The sequence below is a fragment of the Notamacropus eugenii genome, chromosome 3 (assembly GCF_028372415.1).
Source record: "Notamacropus eugenii isolate mMacEug1 chromosome 3, mMacEug1.pri_v2, whole genome shotgun sequence".
NCBI classification, from domain to species: domain Eukaryota; kingdom Metazoa; phylum Chordata; class Mammalia; order Diprotodontia; family Macropodidae; genus Notamacropus; species Notamacropus eugenii.
Window position 1 is genome coordinate 30,463,531 of NC_092874.1, and position 14,039 is coordinate 30,477,569.

At 40.3% G+C, this 14,039-nt stretch overlaps 1 protein-coding gene across 2 annotated transcripts in view; it reads right to left on the reverse strand.

Moving 5' to 3' along the window:
• The window catches only part of NR1D2 (nuclear receptor subfamily 1 group D member 2), a 138,068-nt gene that overhangs the window by 30,713 nt on the left and 93,316 nt on the right, over positions 1 to 14,039 (reverse strand). The window contains exon 7 of one of the 2 annotated variants that reach the window (XM_072651174.1): positions 11,900 to 14,033. The exons of the other annotated variant lie outside the window; for it this stretch is intronic. Within the exon in view, the coding sequence (XP_072507275.1) occupies positions 14,001 to 14,033 (33 nt within the window). The 3' untranslated portion in view covers positions 11,900 to 14,000. Of the gene's footprint in view, positions 1 to 11,899; positions 14,034 to 14,039 lie in introns of those variants that run through there. 2 annotated transcript variants of the gene reach the window in all.

The window sequence follows — 14,039 nt, forward strand, 5'->3', positions numbered from 1 at the left end:
TCGTCAGTAAAGTTTCCCAACCTCCTGGCTGTGTTTCTTTGGCTTCTGAATCACTCAGCCACGCTGATTAAAACTAATTTTGGTAAGAAATAAATGCATGCCCAGGCAGACAAACAGCAACTAGCATCCTCGCCAGAGGCAATGAAATTGAGATTCATTTGATAGTGGAAATTCTGAACAGGGCTGTGTGCCTGGGCACTACTCTAATAAGCCAATTAAAGGGAGAATGTGCTGAGTGAGTCAGACAAGTAGACAATTTATTAATTTCATCTGTACACACACACACACACACACACTCATACATATATTATGTATATGTATGTATATATATATATATATATATATATATATATATATATATATATATATATATATATATACTTGAAAAAAAATTTTTCTACTCTGAAATTGCTCTTTGACCATGGCACTATGTTCTGGGTGCCCAGGGAACAGATGGGAGCCTCCATTTTGCTGACTTAACTTTCTTATTTTGATGGTAATATTTACATGCTCAGACTCATATCAGATAAGGAATCTCTTCCAAGTACATTTTAATTCAATCCCATTCAGTTAAATTCATATTTATTAAGGATCTCCTATGTTAAAACTCTAGGTACAGGTACAGGACAAAGAATGCTGGGTTTGGAATCAGAGGTTCTAGGTTTGGCTTTGAATTCACTCATAATATATATATGTATATCTTATATACAATTTATTAACTATATATCACATTATATGTGATGTTATATATTACATGTATGTATTATGATATATTGTATGTTATATAACATATACATGCACATATATGGTTATATGTTAAGTTTTAAGCCTGAGTTCAAATCAGCCTCAGGCATTTACTAGCTGTGTGACCCTGAGCAAGTCATTTAACCTCTGTTTGCCTTAATCCACTGGAGAAGGAAACAATAAACCACTTCAGTATCTTTGCCAAGAAAATCCTTTCGTATGGTCCATAGGGTCAAGAAGAGCGAGACATAACAACAACAGTACATAGATAACATAGGAAGCCCATTATATTGAAATAAAAATATTTTGCTTCTTTCTCGTACAGGTTCACAGACCCCTTAGTTAAGAATTCATTGACTAGAAGTTTTTTCTAACTACTGGACAGAACAGAGAGTGGGGAGGGGGTGGAGGTCAATCAGGTGTCAAACGCTAGGCTTGCAGAGGGCCACAACAAATCCACACAAATCAAATTAGAATGTAATCAGAAAATGTTTAACATGATATGGATTGCGTTAATTTGTGGTTTTCTAATTCAATAGGCATCACACAGGTATCCTAGGTATGGATTGATGGTCCCTGTTGCTACTTGAGTTTGAGAGTTTTGAAGCCAAGGAAGATGGCCTATGCCTGTAGAGGCCTGAAGGACTTGTGCATCTGGCATCAGAGGATGTGGCTTCACATCCTTCCCCAGCTTTTTACTGTCTGTGAGGCCTCAGTTTCCCCATCTGTAAAATGAGAGAGTTCTACTAATTGGCTTCTGATAAAACTTACCCACCACACACTAAGCGAAAGAGGAAGATTTAGTGGCTGGGGGGTGAAGAAAGGTACTTGAGGCCATAAAAGAGCTCGAGTAATTCACTAAACCTCTCTAGACTCAGTTTCTTTATCTGCAAGATGGGCGAAGGGGAGATCATTTCAATGCTAACAAAGTACATAATTTTTTAATGGGTGATTTTCATCTCAGGTTGTATGCAGAACCTTCTCTATTTGTGTGGGTCTGGATTTTATTAAACAATCTAACACAACCACCAAGTAGTAGATGAAGAGAGTAGGAAGACCGGACACACCATCAAGGTACAACTTGGTTCAATGGGACTCTGAAAATCCCTACCTTCATATGCTACAAAGGCTACTGGATTCGGAAAGCAAGGGACTGAGTTCAAATCTCAATTTGTTCTACCTTTTAAGCCTTGTGCAGATCCCTGATTTTCCCTGAGCGTCAGTTTGCCTCTCTGTAAAATGAGGCAATTGGAGTAAGTGATCACTAGTGCCCCTTTCAGTCTATAATCCTATGGTCCTGCCAGCTCTGAAGCCCATGAGCCTCCAGTGTTCTCCAGGTCATGTCTTCTAACCCCCTTTAAATCTCCTTGGAATCCTTTTTTTAATCCACATTTCCCAGGGAAGAACCTCAGTCAGACATCAAGAGTGCCAGGCTGTAGGAGAGGTGTGAAAGCTGCATACTTCCCTCACCCTTCCTGCAGATTTTTTGTGCCATTAATATTACCCCAAGGACAGCAGCCATGACTGGCTACCATGGCGGTTGCTTCAGTTCAATGAGTCTAACACAATAAAAGATGTTTTCAGCTCTGCTTACAGATAGCAATGTCAGAGCATTGCCCTCAATTATCACCATCTTCCTTGGAACCATTTGAGAGCTTCCTTCATGGACATTCTGTCTTTTGAGCCAAGCATTCAGCTTACAAAGACTGCTTTGGGCGACTCATATGAAAAACCACTGAAAGCTTCCTTTTAACACCTGGTACTGTTTTTCCGAATTGAATCTTTTGTTCTTTTCTGAAAATAGTGATGTATTTTCACAGAAGTTCTCCTACCGCAGCGTATTCAACAAGCTCCACTGACCAGCCAGGAAAATAGATGGAATTCACATTCTATTTTCAATCACAGTCAAGTTAGCTCACGTAGGAGTTTTATTTTTTTTAATTCTTAGAATATTATTTCCTTTGTGGAGAGGCAACATGGGATAGTGTATAGATGATTGGATTTGAAGCCAGGAAGACCTAGGTTCAGATACCATCTCTGTTACTTATTCTTTTGTGACCATGAGCAAGTTACTGTAAGTCTCAATTTTCTTCATCTGTAAAATACTCATAATCCCCCCACTTCATGTGGTCTCTATGAATCTCAAGTGAAAAAATATAGGTAAAGTTCTGTCTGAAGCAGGGTGATCATTACTAGCTAAGGGGCAGAAGCCTAAGGCACAGATATAATCTGAGTGAGCTCTGGCATTGGAGCTTGGAGGTTTGGAGCAGGGCCTGAAGAAAAACTTGGAAGGGAAAAGGAAGGAGAAACCCAGTGTTCCACTGAATTCATCAAGGATAATGGCAAGAAGCGAGTGAAAAGGTAAACTGAGGCAGGTTCTGAACTCAGTAAGGAAGAAGAGCGATCCAAATCCAGCAGATGACAGCTGGATGCGATAACTCCCCAAGGGGAGGTTTCTGGTGGGTGATGGTGGCCATGGGAGGCTGGGGAACCAACTTGGTGCAGTGCCCGCTCTAGCTTACTTTTCCTCTGTCTCCTCTGGCAGCCCCTCTTTCTCCTTCATCCCTTCCTTATCCTCTTCTTACCACCAATCCCCCCATTCCCCCCAATCCGAGTCGCCTCCTAAACTCCACTGTTGGCCCCCTCCCTTTCTCTCTCCCCTTTTCTCTCTTTTTCTGTCTCCTTTTCTTTTCTCTCTCCTTTTCGTTCTTTTCTCTCCTTTTCTTTTTCTCTCTCTCCCTTTCTTTTTCTTTTTCTCCCTCCTCTCTTTTTCTCTCATCTCTTTTTTCTTTCTCCTTTTCTCTCTCCTTTTCTTTCTTCTTCTCTTTTGTTTTCTTTTTCTCTCCTTTTTTCTCTCTTTCTCTCTCCTTTTTTCTCTTTTTCCTCTCTTCTTTTTCCACTTTGCTTATCTTCCAGTGGTATCAATTCTCTCCTCTGTCAGATGAAATGTTTCAGTTACCCTTTGGAAGTCCCAAGGTTTTATTAACACTCAGTCAGTCTAACTGATAAGGTCATGGTTATAGAGCTGGAAAGAGAGACATAAAATGATAGCTTAAGGGGAAGACATCCAAGGAAAGGATGTTTTAATACCATAAAATACCTGAGCATGTTTAGAGGCATCAGGGGAGAAGCCAGAATATAGCTTCTGGCACATAGTAAGTGCTTAATAAATGATTGTTAATGGACTAGAAGGGATCTTAGAGGTTATTTGTTGCAACCTTCTTGTTTTAGAGATGAGGAAACTGAGCCCCAGAGAAGCACAGTCCAAGTCACCCATATAAGTGATACAGCCAAAATTTGAATTCAGGTCCTCTGATTCCATGGTCAGTAGTATTCCTTATGCTATACTAACTCTGATATCCTTGAGCCAAGATCTAAGCAACCCCCCAAGGGCACTGGTGACTCCTATTGATGGCCCTGGAGGTTTTATCCCTTCAGAAAAGTAGAGGATACACTTCATTCTCCTGATAATTTTTGACCTTAGGTGAATCAATAATGTCCTGCCGTGGGTAAAGCTTTCATAAGAGGGAGGAGGAAGAGAAGGAGATGGAAGAGATGGAGGAAGAGGAGGAGGAGGAGAATCTGGACACAGATCCATAAGTCATGAGATTCCTTTTTGGTGGAGGTTTTTTATTTTTACTTTTATTTTTACACATCATCAGAGGCCAACACTCAGAGGAATGTTCTTGAGAATCCAAGAGAAGCCACTCAGTGCTGGTAACCATGGTGACTAAAATTCCAAGAGGAATTGCAGACTTCCTTTGTACTAGAGCATACAGGATTAAAGCCCTTGACCCAGACAATGACCTCTCCAACCCTTCTGGTGTGGCATGTGCCAGGGCAGAGATTTCTCCAGCAAGCTCTCTCCTGGGACTTTCAAGAGTGGCTGAAATGAACCCTATAGGCAAGGTTTTGAAATGGGATGGTGTCTTTGGAGATGGGAATTTTCCTGCAAATAATATTTTCCACATTCCACCCCCTAACTTTGGGTGCCCCCTCACCACATAACTCTGGCCAGTCCCTCCTCTCTGTACACTCTTAGTGACATCCTCAGCTCCCATGGGATTAATTATTATCTCCATGTACTAATTCCCAATACTCTCTCCCAAGTCCAGTCTCACATCACCAACTGCCTGTTGGACATTTCAAATAAAATGTTGCATAAGCATTGTAAACTCCACATGCTCAAAACAGACCTCATTATCTTTACCCCAAGATTCATTCCTCTTCCAAATGTCCTGTTTCTGTCAAGATTGTTACCATCTGGAGTTGTGAACTGATTCAACAATTTTGTAGAACAATTTAAAACCATGCCCAAATATTTGTAGCAGCTCTGTTCTGGCAGAAAAGAATTGGAAATTGAAGGGATACCCACCAAGTGGGGAATGGCTGAACTTTGTGGTTTATGAGTGTGATGGAAATCTGTTGTGATATAAGAAATGATGAGCTAGATGCTCTCAGGAAGATCTAGAGAGACTTGTACAAACTGATGCAAAGTGAAATGAGTAGAACCAGGAGAACATTGAACACAAAAATAGCAGTATCGTAAGAAAATCACCTGTGAATGAGCAACCTATTTTAAGCAATACAATTTTCTAAGACAATTCTGAAGAACTTAGCATGAAAAATGTTATCCATCCCCAGAGAAAAAACTGATGGAATCTGAATGCAGATCAAAGCATAATTTTTTTGGTTTCTTTATTTTTCTTGGGTTTATATTTTAGTCTATGTTTTCTTTTACAGCATGACTAATATGAAAATATGCTTTGCATGATTACACATGTATAACCTATATCAAATTGCTTGCCTTTTCAAGGAGTGGGGTAGGGAGAGAGGGAGAGAATTTGGAACTCAATTTTTAAAATGAATGTCAAAAATTGTTTTTATGTGTAATTGGTGAAAAATAAAATACAAATAAGACTGTCATTGTCCTTTCCAGGTGAACCCAGGTTCACAATCTATATTTCATAGTAGAAATTCCTCTCTCTTTCTCTCTCTCCCTCTCCCTCTCCCTCTCCCTCTCCCTCTCCCCCTTCCTCTCTCCCTCTCCCTCTCCCTCTCCCTCTCCCTCTCCCTCTCCATCTCCATCTCTCTCTCTCTCTCTCTCTCTCTCTCTCTCTCTCTCTCTCTCTCTCTCTCTCTCTCTCTCTCTCTTCTCCCCCTCCGTCACATAGGATTATAGATCTTGAACTACAAGGAATTTTAGAAGCTACCTATCCAGGCCAATCCCCTTATTTTACAGTTAAGGAAACTGAGGCCCAGAAAAGTTAAGTGACTTGTCCAAGGTCACACCAGTAGTAAATGACAGAGATGGGATTTGAACCCGGATCCCCTGACCCTAAACCTGGTGCCCTTTTCGCTGTTTCAGGCTACCTCTCCATTAACATGTCAGTCCTCATTGACTCTGTCTCCATATTTCTCAGATACATCTTCTTTTCCCTACTCATGTGATGCCAACCTTGCTCATACCCTTATCACCTCTCTCTCAGACTATTGCAGTCGTGTTCTATTTGATCTTCCCTCTCCTTAAATTCCTTCCCTCTCCAAGACACCCTCCATGCAGCTGCCAAAGGGATTTCCCAAAAGCGCAGATCCTACCACGTCACTCTCCTATTCAATGAATGCCAATGACTTCTTATTAGAAAGTCTTCCAGTATTTAGCGCTAACCCTAGCCTACCTTTTTAGCATTATTAGACATTACCACCTGTCACTAGTGTATCTCTTCTTCTAGCTGTTACACAGAATACTCCATCTCCCATTCCTGTGTCTTTACTGATGACTGTCCCCCATGTTTGGAAGGCACTCCTTCCTCACCTTCACATCTTAGAATCCCAGGATTAGCACTTGGAAAGGCCATTTAATCCAAACATCCAACCATACCTGAATGAGATTCTCTCTCAGCACCTAAAACAAACTGAGGACGTATTAAACATTTTCTTGTATTTATTGAATGAATAAATATTGTATCTCCATTTCTGGAGGCAGAATATGCTGCTCTAAATGGGATGGAAATAGTTTAAGGTCACAAAGATATTGTAAGTTTGACTGAGTGTGATACAAAATTCTAACAGAATATAATTTAGTTATTTCTTGGATATTTTAAAGATTCTCTTATTTCACATACTTTGTGCATCTGTTTTTCTGGACTATACTTAATTGTTAATTGGAGGAGCATGTACTTGGGTCAAGGGCATAATTGAGACAGAGACATGTGGAAAAATAAAAGCAATCTTAATAAAAGAAGAAAGAGGAAATGAAACATTTTAAAATATGCAAAAGAAAACAGAGGGGAGTTCAGAAAGGGACACAAACAAGAAAGGCAGTACTGGTGCCACCATATTGGGGACTGAATCTATAACTTCATTTTCATAGGGAACTCCAAGTGAGGAAAACCAGCAAATTCTCTGCAATTTATAGAGTTTTCTGGATCACTGAGTAGTCAAATGATTCACCCAGGGCCACAAAGCCAACATATGTCAGAAGAAGGATTTGAATCCAGGTCTTTCTTGTTTAATAGATGCAAATTTAACATGGTAGAGCAACACAGTGTAATAGATAGAAAGTCAGCCTTGAAACCAGAAAAATCTAACACATAGTGGCTATGTGACCCTGGGCCAGTCACTTTCCTCATCTATAAAATGAGGAAGCTGGCCTAGATGGTTTTGAATCTATGACACTCTGACTCTGGGCAAGTGATTTAACTTGAGCGCTCTAAACAACTCTCTAAAACTTTCACTTTCAAAATTGCCAGCCTTCATTTGTAAAGGGAGTTTTCTCATCCAGAAACCCCTACTACCAATGACATCACAAGTACAGCCACTATCCCTGTCCCTAATATAGATGGATATATGTAGTCCATCTAAGCTCTGAGGTGTCCTTATTCTGACTCTTGTTCCTATCGGGTCCCCATCAGTGGGCTGACCACATCTTCCCCTCAGGGTTCTAGAGGTACCCCTGAGAGGTCAGGGGTGATTTTCTAATGCCATTGGCTTGAGCCCCCATTGGTGTGTTTCCTCTCAATAAGGCGATAAATTGAAAACCAATTTAATCAGTTAGTCTTGAACACGTGTAGCATATTTACTTACTAACGAGAACACAAAAAAAATAAATTCCTAAAATGTTTGCGATACACTTTCCCACAGGTATATTCACAGACCAAGCAAAAGTGGGCTCATGCTTAGAGAATGCATATGACATTGGGGGAACTCATAGTCCTTTTCCCATGTTTATGTGGTACTCAAGAAGTTCTCTGTAAGTGTAAAGAATCAATATTGAGTTTGTCCTTGACTCTCAGTGGAGACATTGCCACCGGCTGATCCAGGGGCGCTGTTGTGAACATCAGTGGGAAGATGAGAACACTAGCATCCTCCTGGCCCTTTGCAGCTTGGATTCCTACAGTCAAAGGGGTGGGGGGATCAGGTAGGAGACCTGGTTAAGGCCTCTCCTTCCCCACAGGTGTTTCTTTTTCAAGAGGTTTGGTTAGAACTCCACATTCACTCCCAATTTCTCAAAAATCTTCCATTGTTTAACAGAAGGCACAACAAAATCCCTCAGCCAATTGGAACAGAACTGTCATCTGGGGGCATGTTACTTCATCAGATGGTTTTCAAAGACTTATCTGACTTTCAGTTTCAGTTCCAGGCCCATGATTAAAATAGATTGATTAGGTATCTTATCACCTACTTGAAGTAGGAACTGATTACTCTATACACACATATACTTTTTTTTAAAGCTGTATGTAATAGGGATTCATAGTTTCTCATTTTTTAAGAAGCTTCTTTTGAATGACTGTAGCAAAAGCAGAGTACTGGCTGTGTGACCCTGGAAAAATCACTTAACCCTGTTTGCCTCAGTTTCTTCATCTGTAAAATAAGCTGGAGAAGGAAACAGCAAATCACTCCAGTATCTTTGCCAAGAAAGTCTCAAATGGGGTCCCAAAGAGTCAGGCATGACTGAAAAATGACTGAACACAAGAGATGGCCTCTGAAAAATATGTCTGCATTGAGCAAGCCTGAGATACCAGTGGCCTCCAGACAGTTGATGCTACGCCTGCTTTACAATATTTGCACACTCTCACATGTTAGTAACATGAACAGAGGCAGCAGAGTTTCCTGAAGAGAGGGCTAGTCTTGGAATTAGAAAAGTATGGTTCAGATACAGCCTTTGACTATGTGACCGTGGACAAATCACTTAACCTCTCAATTGCGCAGAGGTATATTCCAGAGTTCAAGCAGTTTGGTAACAGGACCTGGGTTCAGCTTCCACATGTCACTCACTACCTGTGGGATCTCAGATGAGTCCCATCACTTCCCTTGGACTTAATCTGATGAATGATGAAGTTAGCCAAGATGGTCCCTTCCAGCTCCTACTCCATGATCCCATGACCCATTTACCTGCCCAGTAGCTGCAATCTCAAACTTCATGGAAAGAAGGATGACTTTGATGGGTCTTGCTTGACAAAGCTGCCCACAAATTCAATAACAGAGAAAAAAATGCAATTTACTAAGAGGTTGACCTGGGAAAAGTAGAAACTGTCATAGGAGTTCTCACTCTGTATTTAAGCTTTTATGACTAGCAAATCATTGATTGCTTCCGAATTCATCTGATGTAAGGGGGGGAGGGGGCAGCAAAACAATTATCTTTTAAATGGTGGTATTTCTATTATGGTGAGAATACATCCATCAACACCTACAACCACTAAGAACCACTTATGAGCACTTAGCACTACACTGCAATCCACAAAATGAGCTCTGCCTAGCGAAACAATTCCTGGAACATTTACCATTTTCTTTTAAAAAAGAAAGAAGGAAAAAAGAAAAGAAGAGAAAAAAACAGCACCATCATGTACAAACCTTGAACCTGGCTACTTTCTTCTAGTTGGCTCTGTTCAGATCTGGCCAGAGGGGATTATCCCAATCATTTTCTCTAGTCACTGGCCAACTTCTCCTCAAGAGCCCTTTCACAGGCAGCTCGGTGCTTCTGGGAAAGAGCCCCCACCAGCATCACCCTCCTCCCCATCATTATAATGTTCTTTCAAAGGTACCGAGGCCACTGGAGAGGAGTTTAGGAAAGATTGTCACTGGTAGAATATGAAAAAAATCTATATTCTTTAGTAACAGTCCACATTCAGTCACTTTGACCTGCAAACCCAGTTACCTCATCCATAGGAGATATGTGACTGGGGGGAACGTGAGTCAGAATAAGGTTATAACTTTATTATAATTGAAGGGAGACTCAAATATGCAAAAAATGGAAGGAAAAACAACTTCTTTCACAAACAATGGAAACTAGCAGTTTAGAATTCTTTGTTTAGCCTACTGAGTCAAGTTACCTCCATTTATTTATGTATACATATATATATACACATACTATATATTTGTATATATGTGCATATATATACACACATATATAGTATATATGTATATACACATATATACATATCTCCTATAAAAGAGAAGTCTGACTGATACAATACAAAAAGGACCTCAGAAAGCTTGTGTTCTAGTCCTGGCCCTGTCATATTACTCAGTGACCTAGAGCAAGTCAGCTTGCTCCTCTGGACCTCAGTTGTCTCATCTCTAAAATGGCCCAGGATGGGATGATCTAACTGTGAAGGAGCATGGAATCAAGCACTGACTTGGGAGTCAAAGGACATGGCTCAGACTCTCCCTCTGATACTTCTTTACCTTCAAAACTTTGCCAGAGTCCTGTTAATGTCCTGGGTCTCATTTCTGTTCCTTTTGTGAAAATAAGCACAACATTTGCCCTTTTTCATTCTTGGGATACCTGAAAGGTGGTGCCCTCAACAGTAATAGGGAAATTCAGAGGAGGTATTGGTTTGGAGAAAAGATAATAAGTTTAATTTGAACATGTTGAGTTTGAAATGGCTACCAGATATCTAGTTCAAAATGTCCAATAGGCAGTTGGTGACATAGGACTGAGGTACAAGGGAAAGACTAAGGCTAGATATAGATGTAGGTATCATCTGCATGGAGATGGTCATTGGGATGTAAGTGACATGGCTGAAGCTCTAGATAAGGAGACAGAGAAGGAGCAATCAGATAGGTAGAAGGAAAACCAGCAGAGGAGTGCCATGAAAACCTAGAAGAGAGCACATCCAGGAGGAAGAGAGAGTTGTCAACAAGGTGAAATGTTGCAGAGAGGTTAAGATGGATGAGGGCTCAAGAGAAGACCATTAGATTTGGTCATTATGAGGTCACTGGGAGCAGTTTCAATTGGTCAATGAAATGAAAACCCAGACTTTACAAAATTAGGGTAGAATTAAAGGAAAGGAAAGAGAGGACTGTCAGTAGACAGCTCTTTCAAGTTTAGCTGAAAATCGCACACACAAAAAAATATAAAATTAGAGCAGTAAATCAAGGAAATGAGGTAGCTATAGCTGCCTTCGACTTTAACAACACATCTGATGAAGTACCTCATATAATTATTGTGGCTAGATGACAGTATAATTAGGTAGATTCGGAACTGGCTGAATGGATAGACTCAAAGAATAGTCATTAATGGTCCAACTTAGGAAGCTTACAAGGTTCCTGTAAGCACAGGACTTGCACTAGTTCTTGACTTGTTCAACATTATTGTCAATGACTTATATAAGCATATTATCCAATGCCAATGACTTAGAAGGAATTCTCATCAAGTTTGTACAGGAAATAAGGCAGAGAGGGATGGTTAACACATTGGATGATAGAGGCTGGATCCAAAAAGATGATAATAGTCTAAACATCGGGGTGAATCTAATGAGATGAAATTCAACAGTACTATGCTGTAATGTAAAGTTGTGTTGTCAGGTTAAAAAAAAATCAATTTTACAAGCATAAGACAGGAAAGGCTTGATTACATACCAATTTGTCTGAAAAAAGTGGGAATAGTGAACTACAAGCTGAATCTGAGTAGTAAACAGCATGATAAGGCAACCAAAAAAAAAAAAGATACCATGATCCTCAGTTGCCTGAAAAGGAGATAAGCTCCCAGGAAGAAGAACGTGACTGTCCTGTACTCTGCTCTAGTCAGACCACATCTGAAATAGTCTATTAAGTTCTCGGTGGCACTGTTTAGGCCACTGATAATCTAGAACATTTCCAGAGGAAAATAACCAGAGTGGTGAAGGACTTTGAGTCCATCTCATCTGAGGAGTGGGTAAAGGAACTGGTTGTGTTTAGCCTGGGAAATAGAAGATTCAAGGAAGACACAACAGTTGTCTTCAGTTATTTGAAATGCTATCTTCTAGAAAAATAATTAGACACATATCGTTTGGTCCCAGTGGACAGAATCAGGAATAGTGGGTAGAGGCTTCCAAAGAGGACAATTTGGGCTAGATGTCAAAATTCCCAGCTATTAGAGGCACATAAAGGGGGAATGGACTAACTGCCATGGAAAATAGTAGGTCTCCCCTCTTTGGCAGGGTGTGTCTTCAAACAAAGGGTGTGGGACCACTTCTCACAAATGTTATAGGAAAGATTTTTGTTCAGGCACGGATGAGACTTGCAGGTGGCTGTGGTCCTTTTCAACTGATATTCTTTGATTCAATAACTAGATAAGATCTCTAAAGTTCCTTCAAACCCTTACAATCTGTTAATTCTGTGTTCTTCTCCTGTGTTACTCAGAGTCTCCATAGATAAGTGACAGACCTCTTGTGGGACCTTATTAATGGAAGTCAAGAAAACCCACAAAACAAAATCAGAATATCCTAATGACAGTAAGATGGGTCTCATCAGAATGAGACCTACAATTTGTCATCCAGCCACTGGAACACTGAGAAAGCATCAAACAAGACAGGGGTCCCACAGTACCCAAACCCTACCTTCTCACATTGGGCTTCAAGCAAAGAACTCAGTTCACAAATGATATAATCTGCCACTGCACTTGATAGAAGAGGTATCCCCCCCGATCAGTAAACCCTGGATGCAATTCAAGGAACAAAGCAACTGATTTTTCAAAGCAATTTTATTTTATTTTTGTATTCAATAAGGAAAAATAGGGAATTATTTGGTCAGGAAAGAGATTGATGGGTGATTGCAACATATTTCACTAGCAGGTATTTATTTCAATATGAAAAGTACCAGATTCATCATGTCAATTTTATTTCCAGAGGGAATGTGGGATGGGTTTTGGTGGGTATGACTCAATTCAGAGAACTTCTTCTGCTATAATGTTTACCCATGGCCTCAGAATGTATATTTCAACTTCAACGTATTCACATTTGGGCTTTGGGGTTTTTCATAGAAGGTAAAAGAATAAAGAAAATTACTAAGGAAATGCTAGTCTGAAGTCTGTCATAACTTACGGTGTTTTATTTTAAAATGATAACGATCTCTACTTATTCTGTTTTTCAGAAAACATCATTCTCCTGCTCAAAAATCATCAAGGGCTCCCTACTCCCAGAATAAAGTTCACTTAGGCATGGGAGGTCTCTACAAGTTGGAATCAACCTACTTTTCCAATCTTGCCTCACCTTACTTCATATTAAACTGATTTTTTTTGTTTGTTGAAGTTTGAAGGAACTTTGAAGGTCATTTAGTCACTGAATCAGATAATCTTAGGGTTGGAAGGAATCTTAGCAACCATCATGTCCTTGCCATATCTGAATGACACCATTCTTATCATGCCTATAGCTGAATGCTTTTCCCTATCCCAAACCCAGTCACCACCACCTCCTGACATCTTTCCCATCCTTCAAGGTATAGTCCAGTTACTACCTCCTCAATGAAGTCCTTCCATCCCAGATGGAAGTAACCTCCATCCCACACACTTTCACCCTTTTCATAGTATGTTCTTCACACCTCTTGTATATACTTAGGTTCATAGGTTGAGAGTGGGAAGGAACCACAGAGGCCTCAAATCCAACTCCATTTTACAGATGAGAGAGATTAACTTGTCCAGAGTCATACAGTTAGTAAATCACTGAGGCAGGATTTGAACTCAGAGCTTTCTGACTCTAAGTCCTATGCTCTACCTATTACATCAATTGATTGATTGCTTGGGTTTCCAGGAAAACTTCCTTGAAGTGAATACATCCCAATGTGGTCCTCCTTCTATGCCGAACCTCATGAAGGAAGCAGCATATCCTTTCTGAGATTTCCTTCCTATTTAATAGCTTGTGTGCTATTTAATAGCATCTTTCCCGGTCACAGGTTTGGGGGCAGGGCAAGGCAATGGGAAAAGTATTGGCTCTGGAGTCATAAGACATGGGTTGCATCCCTGCCTCCAATGCTTATGGCCTGTGGATCTTAGGAAGTCACTTAAGCTTTTGGAGTCTTAATTTCCTCATCTGTAA